Source organism: Boleophthalmus pectinirostris, unplaced genomic scaffold, assembly GCF_026225935.1.
Source record: "Boleophthalmus pectinirostris isolate CB_2022bp ecotype Guang Dong unplaced genomic scaffold, ASM2622593v1 HiC_scaffold_20, whole genome shotgun sequence".
NCBI lineage: Eukaryota > Metazoa > Chordata > Actinopteri > Gobiiformes > Gobiidae > Boleophthalmus > Boleophthalmus pectinirostris.
In genome coordinates this window covers 33,481,851-33,506,233 of record NW_026571153.1, presented here as the reverse complement: position 1 = coordinate 33,506,233, position 24,383 = coordinate 33,481,851, and the positions used below count along the sequence as shown (strand labels likewise).

General features: G+C 42.4%; 1 protein-coding gene across 1 annotated transcript in view; it reads right to left on the bottom strand.

Annotated features, from left to right (window-relative positions):
* ppp2r5b (protein phosphatase 2, regulatory subunit B', beta) overlaps nucleotides 1-24,383 on the bottom strand; it is a 66,341-nt gene that overhangs the window by 18,222 nt on the left and 23,736 nt on the right. The window contains exons 2-5 of the mRNA XM_055156112.1: nucleotides 8,694-8,890; nucleotides 6,432-6,533; nucleotides 6,202-6,294; nucleotides 1,323-1,453 (exon numbers count right to left, since the gene is read on the bottom strand). Of these exons, the coding sequence (XP_055012087.1) occupies nucleotides 1,323-1,453; nucleotides 6,202-6,294; nucleotides 6,432-6,533; nucleotides 8,694-8,890 (523 nt within the window). The remainder of the gene's footprint in view (nucleotides 1-1,322; nucleotides 1,454-6,201; nucleotides 6,295-6,431; nucleotides 6,534-8,693; nucleotides 8,891-24,383) is intronic.

Genomic DNA, 24,383 nt, shown 5'->3' with positions numbered 1-24,383 from the left:
TACTGCCGATACACTGCAGTTTTTCCATAACAGTCTATACACACAAAATAAGAGAAACACTCCCCCTGGCGAAGACCAAATGATAATCACCATTTAGGCGTTTTGCACCAAGGTTGTGGACCCATCCACTGACAAAAAAGTGATATGCCTCCAAACGTTTATACGCCTTCATCTGTTGTCTTGTGTAGAACGATGTCTGAAGAACTAGGTAGTTCGTGATATCCACTGCCTCGATTGTCGGCAAATCTTTTACTTTGGTCAAAAATTCACTCATTTTCATAAGACAGGGGTCGCGTCTAGGGCTGGGTATCATTAAGAAGTTGCCGATACGATACATACCTCGATACATAGGCCACGATACGATACGTTTTTTGATACAGTGCACTTTCAATTCAATATGATTCGATACGATATATATCTCTATATATTGATTTTATTATTTTTGTTCATTGATTTTAGTAATTTTATTTATTGATTCTATTAGTTTCCTCATGGTTGGAACATAATTCTGCAGATTTTTTTTTAAAGTAAAATGTTTCACATTACATGTGCTATACAAATAAAGCTGGATTAGATTGGATATATCAAATTGATTCAATACGAAAACAAAAGCTAAATCATGGCTGTGATACTAAAAGTCTAAGTCCACTGAGTTTGCGCAAAGTTAATATGAAAAACACCAATTTTACTCAAAACTGTAAAAATGTCAACACAATTATAGCTTTAACAGAAAGTAATTTAGTAAAATATTTCTAAAAATACTCTTGGCAAAATATCGATACAGCAGACTACGATATCAATACTGTATCATCAAATTAAACAATACGATATATCAATATTTCAATATTTTTGCACACCCCTAGTCACGTCCAATATATTTGTCAACTAACTGCTCGTACTTTTGCCTTGCTACTGGCTCTAAATCCTTACAATAAGAACTCTTCTCCATATCTGTGTTCTCCAGATCCGTGTTTGTCGTGTTTGTCTTCACTTCCTGCCCTCCACCAAATTCGCATGTCATGGTGATCACGTGACTGAAACCCTCCAATTGTTCCCTAGCAATCATAATGTAAATAAGGACCAAATTCTATCTGTAGTTATTATTAGATTAATAAAAAATACATGACGGCACCTTTATTTAGTGAAATGAAGATTTAAACTGTCAGAAAAAGTCCAACCTTGTGCGTAAAATGTCTCTGCATTTTGTTTCTTATTGTTTTATATTTGTTTTGAAACTCAGCACTATTTCCTGTGGGCGCTACTTGTGTGTGTGTGTGACAGTGTGTGTGCGAGTGTGTGTGTGTGTGTGCGCGTGTGTGTACCTGAGGAAGATGTTGTTGATCTGCTTCCGGATGTACGCCCGCAGTCCCAGCAGTTTTCCATAGACACGGTGCAGGATGGTCTTCAGGTATTCCCGCTCTCTGGGGTCCTCACTGTCAAACAGCTCCAGCAGCTGGAGGGAACAGAGAGAGAAGAGGAAGAGAGCGAGGGAACAGAGAGAGAAGAGGAAGAGAACGAGGGAACAGAGAGAGAAGAGGAAGAGAGCGAGGGAACAGAGAGAGAAGAGGAAGAGAACGAGGGAATAGAGAGAGAAGAGGAAGAGAACGAGGGAACAGAGAGAGAAGAGGAAGAGAAAGAGGGAACAGAGAGAGAAGAGGAAAAGAACGAGGGAACAGAGAGAGAAGAGGAAAAGAACGAGGGAACAGAGAGAGAAGAGGAAGAGAGCGAGGGAACAGAGAGAGAAGAGGAAGAGAACGAGGGAACAGAGAGAGAAGAGGAAGAGAGCGAGGGAACAGAGAGAGAAGAGGAAGAGAACGAGAGAGGAAGAGAGAGAGAGAGAAGAGGAAGAGAACGAGGGAACAGAGAGAGAAGAGGAAGAGAACGAGGGAACAGAGAGAGAAGAGGAAGAGAACGAGAGGAGAACGAGAGAGAAGAGGAAGAGAACGAGGGAAACAGAGAGAGAAGAGAAGAGAGCGAGGGAACAGAGAGAGAAGAGGAAGAGAACGAGGAAACAGAGAGAGAAGAGGAAGAGAACGAGGGAACAGAGAGAGAAGAGGAAGAGAACGTGGGAACAGAGAGAGAAGAGGAAGAGAGCGAGGGAACAGAGAGAGAAGAGGAAGAGAACGAGGGAACAGAGAGAGAAGAGGAAGAGAGCGAGGGAGTGAGAGAGAAGAGGAAGAGAACGAGGGAACAGAGAGAGAAGAGGAAGAGAACGAGGGAACAGAGAGAGAAGAGGAAGAGAGCGAGGGAACAGAGAGAGAAGAGGAAGAGAACGAGGGAACAGAGAGAGAAGAGGAAGAGAGCGAGGGAACAGAGAGAGAAGAGGAAGAGAGCGAGGGAGTGAGAGAGAAGAGGAAGAGAACGAGGGAACAGAGAGAGAAGAGGAAGAGAACGAGGGAACAGAGAGAGGAGAGGAAGAGAGCGAGGGAGTGAGAGAAGAGGAGAGGGGACAAACATATGAAAGTAGAACCCCCATAGATCATTAGTGTAGAGTTTGTTCAATGTAATATTGATCAAAAACATCTTTAAAACAGAAACAGGTTCCTACTGTAACTTCACTTCACCACAACAAGCTTTTTTCATTTATGTGTATTTATTATAAAGAAGCTGGGAGGCATTTTTAAACCCTGTATACAGTACTGTGCAACAGTTTTAAACAAAGTACACTTTCAAAAATATAAATAATGATTGTTTTTTATCAATTTACAAAATACAATGTTAGCGAACAAAGGTCAAATCTAAATCAAATCAATATTTGGAGTTACTACCTTTTGCCTTCAAACCAACACTAATTCACACAAAGGGGTTCACACAAAGTCAGGGTCAGGGATTTTGTAGGATTCTAGTCAGGTGTATTGTAGTCAGTTCTACCAAACAGGAGCTAATGATCATCAGAGTCACATGTACGCTGGAACACACTCATAAACTGAAACCAAAAGAGCTGGGACTGTAGGAGGCTTCAAACTGGGTGAGGAACAAGTGCTGGAGCAGATTAGGTCTCCAAACCACAAGAATTGTTCAGTTAGTGGTACAAGCACCAAATTTCTCATATATTTAGCTAACATCATTCTCTTTTAGAAAAACCCGTTATCCACCTGAAATATTCAATATGGCAATATTTTTCAAGATAGCCATCCAAACAACTGATTTCACATAAGTATGAGTTAAAAGACAAAAAGTCATCATGTTCTTAATCAAAATTAATGGAATAAATCACAAATTTGCAAATATATACATCTACACTAATGCAATGTCAGATATTCAAAAAATTTTACACCAAAATATATTTAATTTTGCACATAATTCATTACATTTTCTCACAATTTGAAACCAAAAGTATCCCAATAACCATTTGGGAAGTAGAAATAAAAACACGAGCAAAATTAAAATAAAATGCAACATATTGACATAGGTTAATTTCAGAAACCATTCATAGTGCTGTTTGTGCTTAAGAACTATCGAAAAAAGTTTGCCATCATTAAGATTTTTGGCACATTCGTTCAGCCTCATTTAACTGCACTGTTGATGCTTGTCTTAGTTCAGAAGCTGCTTCTGTGTTATCACATAAAAAAACGTTGCTGGGGCTTCTGCACAGTTCTTCTAATTTTTGAATGTCCTTCGTCTGAGTTCACTGGATCACAAGCTGCTCTTTTGTTTGCCCGTTCAGGTTTACTGTTACTGAACAATCATCTGCAGCTTTGATGATTTCATTTTTTATTAGCATTTCTTCAATGCCACGACCATCATTCAGTCTGGTACATCCTGTCAGGTACGGCTATTGAACTTTAATACTACAACTAATATTAGTATAACTAATACTAAAACTACTAGCTGGTGTATTTACAGGACTAATTAGATAGCATTTGGGATGCTACATCATGCTACATTAACTACATTAAATATTAGAATGTTAGTAACACTACAGAGCCGACACTGAACCCCATGCTGAGTTTCACAGTATGCACTGGTTGTGTTACGACCCCACCCATTTCTACAATAAACACATATATATTCTAACAAAAACATATTTTAGCACATTGTACTTCATATATTTAATGTTTCTTCAGGCAGGTTTCAATAAGATTTGTCCATGAGATTTCTTTCTACTGTGTGTTTTTTATTTTATGACATTTATTTGTAGATGTTATAAATATAATGAAAGGTGATAAATAACCATCAAAAATGATTTGATGAATAATTTCATTCAAAATAGAAATAATTAATTAAATAACAAACCTATGCTTCGACATTTATACATATATAGCTACATATAGTTATTATACATATATACTATGGCAGCCATCTTGAAAAATGGCCGCCATCTTGGATATTTTTGGTGGCTAACGGGCTTTTCATAAAGACCATGTTATTATCTATCGCCACTCCAAATTTTATGCTTGTACCACAAACTGAACGATTATTTCAACTACCAGCTCCATTAAAGTGAGGACAGAAACCAGTGGGACCCAGGTACACCCATCTACTGTCCAGAGAAGTCTCGCCAGAAATGGTCTTCATGGAAGAGGTGCAGCCAAAAAGCCAAATCTCCAACTTGGAAACAAGGCCAAGCGACTCAATTCTGCACAAAAACACAGGAACTGAATGCAGAAAAATGGCAGCAGGTGCTCTGGACTGATGAGTCAAAATGTGAAATATTTGGCTGTTGCAGAAGGCAGTTTGTTTGTTGAAGGGCTGGAGAGCGGTACAATGATGAGTGTCTGCAGGCAACAGTGAAGCATGGTGGAGGTTCCTTGAACATTTGGGGCAGCATTTCTGCTGAGAAATACAGGCAGATATTTCTCCATCATGCAATACCATCAGGGAGGCGTACGATTGGCCCCAAATGTATTCTGTAGCAGGACAATGACCCCAAAAATACAGCCAAAGTTATTAAGAACTATCTTCAGCCTAAAGAAGAACAAGAAGTTGTGCCCCCACAGAGCACATGGAGTGTGTCTGGGATTACATGATGATACAGAAGAATGTGAGGAAGCCACATCCACAGAAGATCTGTGGTAAGTTCTTCAAGATGTTTGGAACAACCTATCAGCCGAGTTCCTTCAAAAACTGTATGCAAGTACAGCTAGAAAAATCGGTGCTCTTTTGAAGGCAAAGGGTGGTCACACCAAATATTGATTTGATTTAGATTTCTCTTTTGTTCATTCACTGCATTTTGCTGACTAATGAAAATAAAAGATTAACACTTCCATTTTTGAAAACATTCCTAGTTCACAGAATTTTTTCTATTTTGTCTATAACTTTTGCACAGTACTGTATATCGATCAGAGTCTCAGTCATTTTGTAAATAACAAGTTGTAAGTACAGCATGGAATGGTCTGGTATGGTCTAGTAGAGTTAAATATGGTCTGGTCTGGTTTTATATGGTTTATATGCTATTGGGGGTGGGGGATTTTCACAAAATGATTTTGAAAAAGATTTTTGAATCAATTTACAAAAATGGGATCAATTCACAATTTTGATGACATTATTCTTAACTGGTTTGAATTTTATACATATTGTGTTGTGAGTGGGTTTTATGAGTTGATGATAAAATGAAGTCATTTTCATGACACCTTTATGATTTAAAAACTATTTCTGCAGTGTAAATCTCCACACATCACTATTGATTAATACAATATACTCAATATAGGCCTACAATATGTCTATTAAACTTTATTTTTATCATTTAAATTATTAGACAAACCTGGATCTACTTGTCTGTTCTGTGTCGCTCCAGCTCCTCCCCCCTCTGCTGCCTGTGTTCTTGGTGCACGGTGCAGTGGGACACACAGGAGGAGTGCTTCTCTCTTTTCTTTCTCATTTTAAACTAAGTTATGAATAAAAAAGGCCTAAATATCTCTTTGTGGATCTTATTCAAACGATGTTTAAGTTTTAAGTGTGAAAAACTGCATGCTCCACAGGGTGAATTAGATTAGCGTATATTTGATCATATTATTTCACAATAATTTTTTAACAAAATGTAGTACTGGTTGAGGCAACATCGGTCCCATCACTATGAAATGAAAAAATGCTTCAGTGTTTAAAGTGTTCGTTTTCTGAATATATGAGCTATAAGTCTATGTGGAGGAGTCTTTAAGCTACAGCTGCTCAAAGATACACAACTTTCCCGAGATTGAGGGAGGTGTAACCCTGTCATGCCCATGCCAATGTAAACACCGAGGATGGAGTCTTGAAGATTACCTGTAAGACAAACTTCTGGTCCACGTAGCGCTTGGCCATGGAAGGCTGGAAGTCTGGACTCTCCAGGAATCGCAGAAAGAACTCATAGACCAGCTGGAAACAAGGAGTTGATAGATACAGCGTCATTTCAAATTCACATGTTCTGCCTTAGATGATGTCTTTGCACACTCAGGTACTTGAAAAAACTGTAGGTTTAACATAGACATTCCATAAATAAATAACTGATGAACCTGGAGGTGTGGCCAGGATGCCTCCAGTGTGGGCTCGTCCTCCTCTGGGTCAAACTCAGGGTTCTCACTCGGAGGCAGTGTCCGAAAGATATTCACCGAGATCTGGACAAAAAGCCCAAGTGGGTTAAGATGTGGGTTAGGTTAAGTTAAGATGAGGTGTAGTTAAGATGAGGGTTTTAGTTAAGATGAAGGTGTAGGTCCACCACATTTTTTAACTGGACTGAAAAGTATTTTTTATGATAGTCTGAGACCTGCTGAAAAGGCTGAGGAGTTTATTTTTAACACATTTGTAGTTTCAGTAAACACAAATATACAAACAGAAAAAAAAGACAAATCAGTTGTTTCCATTAAACAAAATTCTGTACAAATTTGTATCAAAAAGAACTACATTTGAAGATTTATTAGATATCAAAATCTGTGTGAAACACTAATATGCTAGATATCTGTACAAATATGGACAGGGCGATATATCTTAGGAACAAAAGGAGTAATTTTATAGACACCCTGAAAATCAAAGTGAAATGATGCAGCAGGCTAGTCCATTTTGCCATATTTAACTTCTGTTCAAAACTGAAACTCAAAACTCAAAATGCCTCTCAGACTCTTGTGTGGCCCCACATGCTTGTCTGCATGTTTGACAATGTCGTGGCTCCTAATGAGACGACAGATGATGTCTTGTGGGATGTCCTGTGTAAGTGCATCCCCGAGCTCCTGTAGAGTTTGAGGCGCAACCTGGCGGCCTCTGATGGACCCAAACATAATGTCCCAGAGGTGTTCATGAGGGCCATTCAGTTGTATCAGTCCCTTCATCCTCCAGGTTCTGCCTACAGACTCTTGCCACAGGGGCCGGACATTGTCGTGCATCACCAGCGTAGTCTGACTGTGGGTTCAAGGACCTAATTTCAGTCAGACTGCCATCTTCCAGCCGTAGAGGTCTGTGCATCCCTCCATGGATCAGGCTCCCCAGACCATCACTGACCCACCACCAAACCGCTCTTGCTGAACCATGGTGGAGGCAGCAGAACATTCTCCTTTTCTTCTGTAGACTCTTTCACGTCTATCACAAGTGCTCAGGGTGAATTTGCTCTCATCTGTGAAAAGCACAGGGCACCAATGGTGGACTTGCCAATTCTGGTGTGGTCTAGTAAATGCAAATGGAGCTCCACGGTGCTGGACCATGAGCACAGCGCCCACTGCAGGACATGGTGCCCTCAAGCCACCCTCACGAAGTCTGTTTCTGATAGTTTTGGGTAGAGACACCAGTGTCCTGCTGGAAGTCTGTAGGGCACAGGCCTGGCCTAGCTCTCCTAGAGTAACTGCCTGTTTCCTGAACTCTCCTCCATATTCTGGAGATGGTGCTGGGAGACACATTAAATCTCTTTGCAACGCCACGTGCAGATGTTCTATCGTGGACAAGCTGTGCAGCTTCTGTAGGGTTAAAGAACAGCCTCATACTCCCAGTAGAGATAATCCATGTGGCCAAAGCAGCACTAGAGGAAAACCAGCCAAAAAACAGCAAGAGGGAGAATCTTGAAATGAAATGACCTCCACATGCAAAAACAGTCCTGTTTCTCATTGTTGCTACTCTGGTGCAACTGTTTATTTCCATTAAAAGGTGTGGCATCATTTTGTTTCTAAGACACTGCCCTGATCATCTCTGTACATGTTACGACCCCAGCCTGGGTCTGTGTTTTGTGGGTGTGTGTTTGTGCTGCTGCTGCTCTCCCCTCCCTTCCAGCTTCCACAGAGAGGGAGGACCAACCTAATGAGCTGCGCCTGATTGTGGGTGTGGCCCACCACCTTTAAAGCTGGCTGCTGGAGATTGTGTCTCTCTTCTCTCCTCTCCATCATGTAGACACAACTTTGTTTGCACCTTGTTTTGAATTAAATATCGATTTTTGTACTATTTTTAAACAGTAACAGTTAGTAACAGTACAGATATAAAACTTTTTTTTCCACATTGAGATCTGATGTGTTTTCAAAGTGTTCCTGTGTTAATTTTTTGGAGCAGTGTATGTTGTTGTTTCTGCTCTGCCTGTGTGACTGCAGTACTGTGGTTTCTGTGTCCTGTTGTATAGATTTGAATTAGAATTTATTCATGGAAAGACCCTTGAGATCCAGCATCTTCTTTTCAAGAGGGCCCAAGAACACACAACATACAGTTTACAAACACATACTACTAGTATATTGTGTTACATTGCATGTATGTATAATGTGTGTTATGTTGTGTGTTATGTTGTGTGTTATGTTGTGCGTTGTTACCATCTTGATGGCCTCAGGGTACAGGGGTTCGATCAGCACCCCTCTGCTCGTGGCCACGCTCTCCACCAGCTCATTGAGAGCTGCTCGTTTGATCTCTTTGCCCTTCAGGTCGGCCACACAATCCAGGAAGTCAAAGAGCACACAGCACTGCTGCAGCTTCTTACAGAACAAGTCATGCAGCTCTGCCACCGGGGCATCTGACGGAGAGAAGACAGAGGAGAGAGGAGAGGAGAGAAGGAAAGGAAAGAGGAAGAGATGGGAGGAGAGAGGAGAAGAAAGGAGGAGAAAGGTCAGTAATGACTCAGATTCATATTAAAAATAATGTGACATGTGTCCAACACCTCTATGTCTTTAAGCATTTGAACTTGTCAAACTGTAGCAGCTGTACTCTGACTCCTTTAAGAACTCCTCTCACCACTCTGACATCTGCAGAGCTCTTCCACAGGAGCACGTTATGCTACACACTAGAGCCCGACCAATATGGATTTTGTTGTGGCCGATATGAAACTGATAAAATGGGAGTTTAGCCGATAGCCAATATAATCACCGATATATTTAGTGATGTAAAAATTCACTGTAAATCTTGAATTGTTTAAAAACTTAGGTTTGGCTGTAGTGGATTTTAAATTGGGTTTATTTAGGGAACATTTATTGTTCTTCTGCCTCTTTACATCATATTTACAGACAGTAGATCACATTCTAGCTACTGGGATGGATAGCAGGACTAAACCAGAACTAAACCAGGACTGAGTGTCAGGACTTGGTCTCTATCTCTCTCTCTCTCTCTCTCTCTCTCTCTCTCTCTCGAGCCCAAGATTAGTCCTAGTTTATTTATTTTATGCTGAACTGCAGCCAAACATGCACATTTTTTTATCCTATGCACACGCAGATTTCTGAAAGTTTCGTTTTCAGCCGCTGCCACTGTCAAACTACCACGAGTCTGCACGCGGCATGAAGAGAAAAAAAGTGAGAGAAATAGAAAACACGGCTCCCAATAAGAAGCAGGCTCCCGTCGTTCGCTTCAAAGAGCCGCTTCATTCGCGACTGACCCAACACTACTATCTAGTAAAGAAACTACCGCTATTAGCCTTTAGCTGTAAATGTGTGCGCACCGCGGTAATTCATTATATGCATAAATGTGGATCATTCACACGTCTATTCACAGCTCATTTACATATCAATGCAGGTTCAGTAACAAATATACGGCCAATATAGTCACTTTACAATAAACCAATAGAAAACAGCCTGTTTATGTGCGGGAGCTACAGCAGCTAATCGCTAACCAATAACCAAAACTAGCTTCAGAGTCGATGTATTTCCAACACTCAGCGCTCACACAGGCTCCTCCTCACATCACAAGTCTGCACTAATAAATGTCCTTTTAATCCAGACTCAAACCGATTGTCCATAAAAAGAAAATAATCTCAGTGTTGTGCATGACTGCGGGTGTAAACAAACGCACGTGAGTGAAGTGACATGACTCTGTGGTGTGTTCAGGGACAGTACGGACACAGACACAGACAAATGACTCCGCAGATAAACACTGATGCGGAGCCACATATTAGGACATTTATCTGTCTGTGAATTGGATTAAATGAACAGAATGTAGAGAGTCTAAACTTTATAATGAGGTATCACATGCCCACGGGAAATATCGGCCCCTATCAGCACACATATTGCACGATAGCCGATATGTCTCCAGGAGCCCAATCTGCCGATAATATCGGCCAACCGATATATCGGTCGGACTCTAATACACACACAGGCTGCTCACACTCTAGAGCATACACACACACGCACACACACATGCACACACACACACAGAGGCTGGTTCAAGAGAGCACACACACACTCACACAGAGGCTGGTTCAAGAGAGCACACACACACACACACACACTCACACAGAGGCTGGTTCAAGAGAGCACACACACACACACACACTCACACAGAGGCTGGTTCAAGAGAGCACACACACACACACACACACACACACTCACACAGAGGCTGGTTCTAGAGAGCACACACACACTCACACACACTCACACAGAGGCTGGTTCAAGAGAGCACATACACACTCACACAGAGGCTGGTTCAAGAGAGCACACACACACACAGAGGCTGGTTCTAGAGAGCACACACACACACACTCACACACACAGAGGCTGATTCTAGAGAGCACACACACACACACAGAGGCTGGTTCTAGAGAGCACACACACACACACACACAGAGGCTGGTTCTAGAGAGCACACACACACACACACACACAGAGGCTGGTTCTAGAGAGCACACACACACACACACACACAGAGGCTGGTTCTAGAGAGCACACACACACACACACAGAGGCTGGTTCTAGAGAGCACACACACACTCACACACAGAGGCTGGTTCTAGAGAGCACACACACACATTCACACAGAGGCTGGTTCTAGAGCAGATAAAGTGTGTGTAGCGTGTGGGGGAGATGACGGAGCTGCTGCTGACAGAGGAGTGGGCTCATGACAGATGACTCACAGGACAAATATAACTGAGTCTATCCATATTTATGTGCATCTCACTGAGGCTGTGCTCATTCTAACAATACACTTTACACGTACAAGACTGATACACACACACACGCACGTACGCACACACACGCATCTGTGTCCTGACAGAGATTCCGTCTGTAAAGACACCAGAGAGATGTCATGTGTGATGTCACATCCTCCTCCTCTCTGCTGGCACCTGCTAAATGAATATTGTTCAACCTTTGGGGAAAAAAGGAAATAAAACTCTTTTTAGAACTCTCATTTTGGTCTGTACTACTTTATGAGCCATGGATCCAAACACACAACTGTCCCTAACAGAGACACACTGTCCCTGACTCTAACAGAGACAAACTGTCCATAACAGAGACAAACTGTCCCTGACTCTAACAGAGACAAACTGTCCATAACAGAGACAAACTGTCCCTGACTCTAACAGAGACAAACTGTCCATAACAGAGACAAACTGTCCCTGACTCTAACAGAGACAAACTGTCCATAACAGAGACACACTGTCCCTGACTCTAACAGAGACACACTGTCCGTAACCAGTGTTGGGAGTAATGTATTATAAAAGTAATGTATTACAGTAATGCGTTGATTTTTGCTGTAACGCAGTAATGTAAGGCATTACAGGGGGAAAAATTGTAATATTTTACTCGGTACAAATGTGAGTAACGCGCGTTACAATGCTTTTTTAACCTGGATTGAAGTGGTGGGTTTTTCTTCATAGAAATTCGCTAAAATCACCGTGAAATCAGCAGCGGTGAAACGCCGGAGACGCGGCCGGATAGACCTTCAGTTAACCGCGGGTGAAAGGACCGACCCAGAACTCTACGCTGTTTAGACCTGGTTTAGACCTGGGTCACTTCTGGTTTAGACCTGGCTTACAGTCGTCCCTTGCTCTAACGCGATTCACTTTTCGCGGTCTCGCTGTTTCGCTGATTTTTAGAATTTTTTTTTTGTGCAATTTTGCATGCCTTTTGTTTTTAGTGTATGAACACGTATTGCGTTCCTCCCGCTGTGTCCTGATCGGCTGAGGGACACCTGTCTACTGTACAGTACAGTACAGAATATGTTCAGCTGCCAAATTTAAATAAATGTTCAATCTCTAGCAGTGTGATTCTGAAGTGCTGTATGTCTGCAAGTTTTCTCCCCGACGAAACCCACAACGTCGACGAAATGTTCTGCACCGACAAAGTCTCCTGCGCTCACACCCAAAAGACAGAGGACGATGCAAACCATCGCACAAAAAGTTGGACTTCTGGACACGTTGAAGGAAGGTAGAAGTTACGCGCTGTAGCAGAGTTTTGCACTGGGTCTTGTACCCACAAATAGTTGCTGAAATCAGGACCGTGAGCCCGAGCAGCAGGGTGTCCATAAAGCGCGATCGGGCGACAGCCGCTCTTACCTCCATGAGGTGCGGAGCAAAGCCGGTCCTTTCTCCTGCGGTCACCTTCGAGCCCATCCTAACAGTGAGTCCTGTTTTAGTCCTAGTTCAGTTCTGGTTTAGTCCTCCTCTTCAGTCCTGGAATCAGTCTGAGGTTAGTCCTGTTATAGTCCTGGTTTAGTCCTGGTTCAGCTCTGGTTTAGTCCTGGTTTAGACCTTGTTTAGTCCTGGTTCAGTCCATATACGGCTCAAAAGTTCAGCTTTTTTGCAGTTATTTTGGTGAGAGTAACTTAAAGTAATGCAATAGTAATGTAATGCCTTACATTTTAAATGCAGTAATATTGTAATGTAACGAATTACTTTGAAATGACAGTAATAAGTAATAAATAACGCATTACAGTTTTAAAGTAACTTGCCCAACAGTGTCCGTAACAGAGACACACTGTCCCTGACTCTAACAGAGACAAACTGTCCATAACAGAGACACACTGTCCCTGACTCTAACAGAGACAAACTGTCCCTGACTCTAACAGAGACAAACTGTCCACAGAGACAAACTGTCCATAACAGAGACACACTGTCCCTGACTCTAACAGAGACAAACTGTCCCTGACTCTAACAGAGACAAACTGTCCATAACAGAGACACACTGTCCCTGACTCTAACAGAGACAAACTGTCCATAACAGAGACACACTGTCCCTGACTCTAACAGAGACAAACTGTCCATAACAGAGACACACTGTCCCTGACTCTAACAGAGGCAAACTGTCCATAACAGAGACACACTGTCCCTGACTCTAACAGAAGCAGGTACAGCATCTGAGGACAGAACAGATTCTCCACAAGTGTTATTAGGATCTTTAAGATTTGATTCCTGACACTTCACTTGAAGGTCTGTAGTTACATCTGAATAAATCAGAACAGACATTGGACTAGTGACAGAGTTTCTGAGAGTGTAACTGGTGTCAGTGACATGACTCTGACTCTGACTCAGTACGGCCTCAGGACTCACAACAGTGTGTATTACAGTGTGTTTCATTAAGACTAGGTGATTATAAAAGAGTTTCTTTGGATTCTTCAGTGTGAGCAGTAAGAGCCTCGTCTGGTCCCCTCTGAACTAGCCTCTCTGTCTGTGAGAGCCAGTGATGGGGAAACACTCAAGAACTAGAGGGACCAGACGTACTGAGGACTTATTTTCTGATAAACATGAAAAAGTGTTCATAGAGAGGTGGAGTCGACTGCCTGCAGCCCTGACTGCTGCCCCGGCTGACAGTCCAAGTGCAGACAGCGAGCAGCAAGCAGTGATTAACTGAACACAGAACCACACAGAAACAGAACCACAGAGAAAACAGAATCACACAGAGAACAGAACCACACAGAGGACAGAGACACACAGAAAACAGAATCACACAGAAACAGAACCACACAGAGGACGGAGACACACAGAAACAGAACCACATAGAGGACAGGCAGAAGTGTGTGTGTGTATCTGTTTGTGTCTAGGACGTAGAGCAGAAATACCCGTTCACTTGATCCAGATTCTGCAGATAGCATGGAACATTTCAGGCAAATCAATCATCATTTGTATGATGCAAACAGATGACGCACCATCCATCAGAAAAGTTACATAGTGCCCCTTTTAACCTGAGGTTGGTGTTTTGAGCCCACACTGATGTTGTCTCCAGTGCCTGTGTATGTGTGAGCAAGTGAATAGTTTGGTTGTGTTTGAAGTGACAGATGAGCAGTGTTCTCCTCCTCTGCACCCCTGTGAGGCTCAGGGGTGCAGAGGAAGTGCTCATCCAGACTGAGTGAAGAGGCAGTGAGGTGTGAAGGGAGTGGAGGGAGATCAGGTCATGTAACACAGTGTGGGGGAGAAGAGAAACAACTACACACGGGATGACAAAGCCCCCGAGTAAAAGAAGAGTTCTACTGCTGTGATGGTGTCATAAGCAGAGGTGTGGGAGGAGTCAAACATGTACCTGATACAAAAAGATTACTCAAGTACAAGTACATTCAAGGAAAAGTAGCTCATGTGGAATATCACGTAGTTCTAGAAAATACCGTATTTTTCGCACCATAAGGCGCGCTTTTAAGCCTCCAACCCCATCAAAAAACGACTGCGCCCTACAATCCAGAGCGCCCTATACACGAATCCACTCGGGTGTCCCAGCACGACTTCAGTAAACTACAAAGCCACACACAGAGCAGACAGCGACCACACAGCGAAACACATCTGAAGACACACTCATCACTCCACACCGATGAGGAACAGAATGAAGGAACGAACCGAAAAAGCAAGTGCAATGTGCCACTTCCAGACACAACTGAACAACTGAGTCACTGCAAACACGCCAACAATCCGTTGGTCCCAGACAGCACTCTCCCTACACGCCACAACTGAACAAAGCCCAGAGTCACCGTGAACGCCACAAACAAACAAAACCACTCACCCATCACACTGTTGGGTTTTGTTTATAGTCCGGTGCAGTTTATTTGTGAAAAAAGATAGACCATTTAATGACGCCTTATAATTCAAAGAGCCTAATAGTGCAGAAAATAGGGTATATCAAAATGGAAAGGATTATTTTGGGGCTACTACTATTCACACATACAATACACATACACTACCTTTCACAATGAACAAAATCTGGTATTTTGGAATATTTTTGGTAAAAAGGATAGACCACACACGAGAAAAAAACTAAATCATATCAAATGAAATACTTGAACATTGTCACCGTACTTTAGAATTACTCACAGTGGGAAGAGGAACCTCTCGTCTCAAGTGAAAGTACGATTACTGTATTACTCAAGAAGGGGGGAAATGACGGTGTCTGAAAACTACTCGGAAAAGTACAGTATCTTTTCGAAGGCCTATTCAACTTGCGGCCTGGGGGCCAGATCACACCCACCAAACCACCGATTCCAGCTGTAGCCCACCTTCCAAACATGGAAATCTTGGCCCTTGTTCAGTGGGTTAGACTTGGTTTTATTCTGGTTTACTACTAGTTCAGTCCTGGCTTAGTCCTGGTTCACAATCAGTTGGAACAAGTGTTGTAGTTGAATTTGATTTGGCTGAGCAATGTTGTATGTATTGGTTTAGACAAATGTGAGACCCCTCACACTGTCACACTATCCTGGTGCCATTCTGCCTCTGGGCGACGGCACTGGAGCTGAATCTGTGACATGAGCGTCCAGTGTGAGCAGTGTTATCTGTGCTGTGTGTGTGTGCGTGTGTGTGTGTATGTACTGTCACACAAGTACATCGCACAAGAGACACAGGCCTCAGGGACAGAGCCAGAGTGACGCACACAACTATACAACTACTACAAAACAACAACTACAACTACTACAACAACTACAACTACAGCTCAGCAACACAACAATGCAACAAGACAACATCTACAACAACAACACTATTACTACCAGTGTTGGGGAGTAACAGATTACATGTACCGCTGTTACGTAATCAGAGTACAAATTATGAGTAACTGTATTCCGTTACAGTTACTGTTTCAATGAGTGGTAATTGGATTACAGTTACTTTGCTGAAATAAGTGGATTACAAGGCGGTATTTTCCTGTTTTCACATTTTGTGCTACATCCCATTTATTTATTTTTTTATTTCGGTAATTCCACTCATTGCCTGAAACCCAAACAGAACGCGACAGTAAGAGCGATGTAAACGTCATGTTACAGTTGGCGGTGTCAGTCACACAGTGGAAGCAGCAGTGCATTGGTAAAAACGCATTTGTGTCTTGGAAATTCTTCTCCCGATGTGAGATATATATATATAAACAAATATAAAATCGCCTACAACTTAAATGTGAAACAGGAGCTACTGGCACTGGTGAAAACAACCTGCATAGACTCATAATATCTGCACTACTGTCCTATACTGACCTGCGACATGAGTGGACGTGCACACAAACACACACAAACACACACAAACACAAACCTTCATCATCGTCATCAACCTGAGAACCCGCGGACCACGTCTCCTTCCGTAGTTACAGCGCGGACACCGCCGTCTCGTGCGCCGCGTGTGGACCGTGTTTTCTCGCGTAAACCGCACTTCCTCCTGTGCGCCTCTAAACCAGAACTAACACCAGGACAAAACCAGGACTAACCCAGGACTAAACTAGGACTAAAGCAGGACTGAACCAGGTTTAAACTAGGACTAAACCACGACTAAACCAGAACTAACGACCTGGGGCCTCATTTATAAAAACTGCGCAGGAGTTGTCGTAAGTTAGTGCGTACGCCTAGTAGCTACGACAAGGCGTGCGCCACGCAAACTCCATATTTAGAAAACCCACCGCACGCACCAAACTACGCAATCTTTGCTTTATAAATCCCACCTGCAACTACAATTTGCGCACGTAAACCTACGCCAAGTCACGCCCCCTCCACACCTCCACCTCACCATAACAGGAGCATGTAAAGTGACTGGAGAATGAGATTTCCCTAAACATGAGCCGATAATCAGTGGGTTTGACCGAGACTCGCGGGACAGAGGGAGGAATACGATCCACGCAGCACCACGTGATCACGACAAAGACTTTATTAAAGACTTTATTAAACCTTGTTTAATAAATAAATACAAAACTAAAAGTGACAACAATGACTAATCTGTTCATTTAATCACATTTCATAATATTTAGGCAGCACATCTTTGCAGTAAAGCCCATGTGTTTTTTCGCTGTTTCAAGAGTTTTATCTCTATATTTTTAAGTCTGTCTATGAAGTGTGTGTGGACTGGTCCTGTATTTATGCATATACACGTAGGTACGTGCACGCGCTGATCTGAATGGTCAAATTATGAGCGCGTGCGAGAGATTCAGATGCCCTCCCCTGGAGAGCGAAAGGAGCGAGGGAGGGACACGAGGACACAGATTTAGCATGAAACACATCAGATACAGATGTTATTCTGCCAATTAAAGTCCACACGAAACATCCAAACTGCTGAACCTGTGAGTGTGGGTCTGGGTCTGTGAGTGTGGGTCTGGGTCGGGACGGGCACGGGCATTATTCTGTTCTTCATACAGTCAGAGAGCAGCTCTCATGTACAAGAGTTCCCCATTACACAAAAATGTAGGGAAGATTTTGGTTCGGGTCAGGTTCGGGCAGTGGGCTTCGTGTTGTCCGCAGACTCGGGTCACTCTGGCGCTCGGTGCGTAAAGACTAAAGTAAAAGTGTTAAAGTTGCGTTCATTAAATCAAAGCCTGGCTCCTGCTGCGGCCAAGGGAAGATTTTTCTCTCAGGTTGGGTCATTATTTCGTCCTCTGTGTTGGTCACAGTCTGAGTTCTATAGAAGTCTATGGTCGCGGTGTGGACTGTGGGACTCTGCGCTACACCGAGTCAGGGAACGTGGCCGCGCTCGCGCACGAGTGACAAATGTATAATATTGTGGAGAATAATGAGTGGAATAAACTGCATTTCTCCGTATTTTGGCGAACCAAACACTTAAATGCGCAAATCAGAAGGTAATTCTTCTATATACGTGGATTTTCTGATCAAACACTTCCTCAAACTCTGTTCACTTCTGCTTCTCTCCACGAGTGTCGCTTTTTCCCCGTGTCTCCAGACTTTGCGTAGAACTTACAGGAGGTCTAGACCAGGGGCCTCATTTATAAATCTTGCTTACGCAAAAATCCGTGCGTGCGCGCTTCCTACGCCAACCGCTGTATTTATAAAACTCGCCTAAGGCGTGGCTCTTTGCTTAACTCTACGCCAACTCGGGACCTCCTGTCAAGTAATATATAATATATCAAGTAATCCAAAGTAATCAAAGTAATTTAATGGATTACGTTACAAACTACATTTTGGGGTATGTAATCTGTAATCTGTAGGGGATTACATTTTAAAAGTAACCTTCCCAACACTGACTACTACTACAACAGCTACAACTACAATTACAACAACACAACAAGTACTACAACACCACAACATCTACAACAACACTACTACTACTACAACAGCTACAACTACAACTCAACAACAACGCAACAACACAACAATTACAACTACAACTCAACATCTACAACAACAACACTACTACAACAACAACTACTACTACTACAACAACACAACATGTACTACAACACCACAACTACTAAAACAACAACTCAACATCTACAACAGCAACACAACAACTACAACTCAACAGCTACAACAACAACACTACTACAACAACAGCTACAACTACAACTCAACAACAACATAACAACACAACAATTACAATTACAACTCAACATCTACAACAACAACACTACTACAACAACAGCTACAACTACAACTACTACAACAACTACAATACCACAACTACGACAACAAGTACAACAACACAACAACTACACAGGATCCATAGCAGTCCTGTTACTGGACAAACATTTTTGGTTGAATTGGTTTTGAAGCTCATCCACGCTGCTTCTTCACTTCTGGTCCGGTACTGGTGGACATTGTCTGTACTTAGCTCCTTCCTTCAGGCAGATATAAGGAAGTGTCCATCAGTATCTGGCCAGAACTGAAGAAGCAGCTTGGACGAGCTGTAAAATGTATTCAAAAAACCTTTGTCCAGTTTGCAGAATTGAATTTCTTCTTTGTAACAGAAAACAGCAGGCAAATAATATCTCTCACCTTTTGGCAAAATCCAAACTAGGCCAAAAAAAGAAAAGCCAAAATAGGTGACCAACGTGAATCATGTAGATTCAATGAGAAAAGTTTTGGGAAAAGGGGAGGGGGGAGGTCGCCTTGGTTTTGTCTCGAATGTATTTCGAACGTTGAATACATCGAACATATTTGGGCTCAGTCTTGTTGCCACGAACTCATGGTCTGACTCTTGACAGACCTCAAATACATATATATATATATATATATATATATATATATATATATATATATATATATATATATATATATATATATACATATACACACACACATCATATATATATATCAATCAGAGTTCTTTGTGATGACAACAGGCCTGAGCAGCATAGCACAAGGTGGACATGTGGTCATTCTTCACTTCATTGTTAATTTTTGTTACTTGGGGCTATCCTTGCTATTGTCTAAATTTTGGGGGTAATAAATATTAAACTAATGAAAATGGTGTTTCTTCTCATTCATTCTTAGTAATATCAAAGGGAACTTTTACTTATTTCATTAAAATTCAGACCAAATAGGAAAAGCACTCATGTAAATAACAATATCCCTAACTTATTGTGAGTAGTGTAGATTGTATTTGATGCATGTTTGTTTAAAGGTGCACATACACATTTCCTGGACAGAGCCTTTTTGTTTCCATGGAGATTGATTTGCCTATATTATTTCACCAAATGGCATTAAACATACAGTATTTCTCTACAGTCTACACAAAGAAAGAAAGAGAGAAAGAAAGAGAGGCAGGTAGAGAGAGAGAGTGAGAGAAAAGCAGAGAGAGTGTGTATGTGTGTGTGTTTACGTGTGTGTGTACATGTGCGTGTGTTGCGTGTGTGTGTTGTGTGTCTGTGTGTTTGTGTGTACGCGTACATGTGTGTGTTGTGTGTGTGATTGTGTATGTACATGTATGTGTGTGTGTTGTGTGTGTGCGTGTGTGTGTACGTGTGTATTGTGTGTGTACATGTGTGTACGTGTGTGTTGTGTGTGCGTGGATTAGTCTGTGGCTAATCTAGTGCTAAAATAAGCAGTGTTGAGAATCCTGGCTCCCAGCCTGCACTCACCACATCAGCTCCACTCACAACACAGTGTCACCACATACAAAACTGCATCCCTCAAAAACTACAAGTACAAATTTACTCAAGTAAGAATGAAAAAGTAATTGTAACTGGATGTAACATCATGTGCTATGTAAAGGGTCCATAGTACACTATTTTCTGATCAATAATATAATGTTTCCTCATCACAAACAGACCTGGAGTTGTGTTTTGTTTCATTCACAGGTTTGACAAACCTTGCGCATTTAGGATGAGTTCTTCTCTCAAACAGAAAACACTCAATCCACCTTGTGATGTCATCTGGTAAGTAATACAGTGCTTCACTGTGTTTTTAAACTCAACACACCTTCACTAGAATCATTTGGATCATTTCAGCCCTGGAATTGCTCGTCTTTAGTGTATTCAAGGTTAAAGGAGCTATTAACTTGAAACCCACCACTTTATGACATCACAAGGTGGAACAGAGCATTTTGAGATTTGGAGATGCAGACAGACTAATAATAAAGGGCTAGTCAAACTGTGAATGTGATATGTTTTTAATGTTCTAACAGAGCTTATACCTCACAAGAGTCCATTTTGCATGATATAGGATAGTAATGTATTATTGTTATTATTATTATTATTATTATTATTATTATTATTATTATTATTATTATTATTATTATTATAAGTTCACACAGTTCTCTGGCTCTTTCTCAGAACACTGGACACAGCTCTCATTCATAAACATGAGCAGTGAGTTCACTTTTTACTTTTCTGGACACTTAAAGACACTTTACAGAACAGTGCACAATAATATAAGCAAACAATTTTAATGAACTAGGTCTGTTTTCCACATTTCAAAGACAAAATTGCAGAAATCTACCCTTGTGGAAAATCAGTGTTAGTATGAAAATGAGATTATAATTTTGCACGTCGTCTGCTCTGACCTTTTAGACAAAACCTCTCGCCCACTGGTGAGAGCACACACACTAACTCACTACAGCACTGACTCATGTGATGACGGAGACAGTAGCACAGACACAGAGGCACAGACACACAGAGACACAGACACAGAGACACAGAAACAAACACAGAGACACAAACACAGAGGCACAGACACAGAGACACAAACACAGAGGCACAAACACACAGAGACACAGACACACAGGCACAGAGGCACAGACACACAGAGGCACAGACACACAGAGACACAGACACAGAGGCACAGACATACAGAGGCACAGACACACAGAGACACAGACACAGAGGCACAGACACACAGAGGCACAGACACACAGAGACACAGACACAGAGGCACAGACACACAGAGGCACAGACACAGAGGCACAGACATACAGAGGCACAGACACACAGAGACACAGACACAGAGGCACAGACACACAGAGGCACAGACACACAGAGGCACAGACATATAGAGGCACAGACACACAGAGACACAGACACAGAGGCACAGACACACAGAGGCACAGACACAGAGGCACAGACATATAGAGGCACAGACACACAGAGACACAGACACAGAGGCACAGACACACAGAGGCACAGACACACAGAGACACAGACACAGAGGCACAGACACACAGAGGCACAGACATACAGAGGCACAGAGACACAGACACAGAGGCACAGACACACAGAGGCACAGACACACAGAGACAAAGACACAGAGGCACAGACACACAGAGGCACAGACACACAGAGACAAAGACACAGAGGCACAGACACACAGAGGCACAGACACACAGAGGCACAGACACAGAGACACAGACACACAGAGACATATTCACACAGAGGCACAGACACAGAGACACAGACACACAGAGACATAGACATACATAGACATAGGGACACAGAGGCACAGACACACAGAGACATAGACACACAGAGACACAGACACAGAGGCACAGACAGAGGCACAGACACACAGACAGAGGCACAGACAGAGGCACAGACACACAGAGGCACAGACACACAGAGGCACAGACACAGAGACACAGACATACAGAGACATAGACATACAGAGACATAGGGACACAGAGGCACAGACACACAGAGACATAGACACACAGAGACACAGACACAGAGGCACAGACACACAGACAGAGGCACAGACAGAGGCACAGACACACAGAGGCACAGACACAGAGACACAGACACACAGAGACACAGACACAGAGGCACAGACACAGAGGCACAGACACACAGAGGCACAGACACACAGACACAGAGGCACAGACACACAGAGGCACAGACAGACAGAGACACAGACACAGAGGCATAGACACACAGAGGCACAGACACACAGAGGCACAGACACACAGAGGTACACAGATACAGACACACAGAGGTACACAGATACAGACACACAGAGACATAGACACACAGACACACAGAGACATAGACACACAGAGACACAGACACACAGAGACATAGACACACAGAGACACAGACACACAGAGACATAGACACACAGAGACACAGAGACACAGAGGGAGGAGACAGCCTCATGGAGGGGCCAGTTTCAGAGTGACAGCACCTCCAGCTGGATTTCAGCAACCCAAATGAGAAACTCATTTTGCTCCTGACTGAAAAATCATCTTGAACCAAAACACAAACTGAACCAAACAAAGCAACTTCATTATGTCCAAACAGGACTAAACCAGGTCTTAACAGGTCAGGACTGACAAGTGTCACTAGAGCTATTATATAAAAGCAGAGCAACAGAAATATAATCAATGGCTTGTGGACCTTGAGTTTCAGTCTGAACTTCCTGAATGAAATATTTGAACAGACCAACATAAGACACGTTTCCACTGGCTACAGTGTCCATAGGCAGATGAGGTGCTTAAAGATGTCACTTTCCTGATGGAGGGTCAGTAACCTGCTGACCTGGAATGTTCCAGTGTATAGCATTAAACATGTCTTTCTAGCAGTCTCATGGTGTCTCCTGGTGGTCGACATGGTGACTGGAAACTTCATACTTCATATTTTACAGCCTAAAATGTGGCTCCTGTATAAAAATGCTGAGAGACCAACTGCAGAGTGAAGCAGTTCAAACAAGGCTAAAACAATAGCATCATCTTTGACTCTGGAGTTGTACAGCTTACATATGGCTGATGGACAGACTGAATGACTCAGAATAAACTTGAGTGTTTAGGCCTGCTCCTGTACAGTAGAGGATCCACTCATCAAGCTGTGCTGCACTTCCAATGTCCATTTCACTGCTGTTCTTAACAGGAGAGTATTGTTATTGCAACAGTGTATACATACAACGGTTTAGAGCACTTGAAGGTTGGGTGCAACAGATATGGAAAAAAAAATAATTTAAACTTTCTGTTTTTATGAGAAAAGTTCTTTATACACTTTTCTTTTTTCTTTGATTTTTCCTGATCATCAGTAGAATACTGTATGTTTTCTCCTCTATGGCCTGAGGGGGGCGCTGTAGGGTTGGGGTGATCTGTGTGATCTGTGCAGAGCTGAGCACATGTGACCGGCTCCAGTGACTCCAACAGGAATGTGTGAGGATGGACATGATGCATTGTGCTGCATTAGCTCAGGGCACACACAAGAAAGTGTGTTTCTAAATCAACTGGATCACAAATCAACAGCTGACACATTAAGTCACGCATTAAAGCGCTCAGAGCATGTGGACGCTGTGGAGACGGCTTCCACCGGCAGCTCAGGCTCCACAGAATGTTCATCCCAAAGTTTCTCATAAAAACAGAAACTTTTCTCATAAAATCAGAATGCATACTATTCACCTAAATGAGCTATTTCCTGTTTTAGTTCACAGTTTACACATTATTAACTAGGGGCGAGACGAGACACAAGAACGAAACAAGACGAGATTTAGATATTTTATAAAGTCAAACTGATGCTGTACTGTTTACACTTTATCTATTTTATTAGATGGTTTCATTGTAGCCGCTTTTTTGAACAATTGATTCAAGACATGTAACTCAGCAGCACTTCAGATCAAATGGAAACACATGGAGAAAAATCTCACTAGATCTTGAGTCAGTTTTATCTCACAAGATCTTGTGGCAC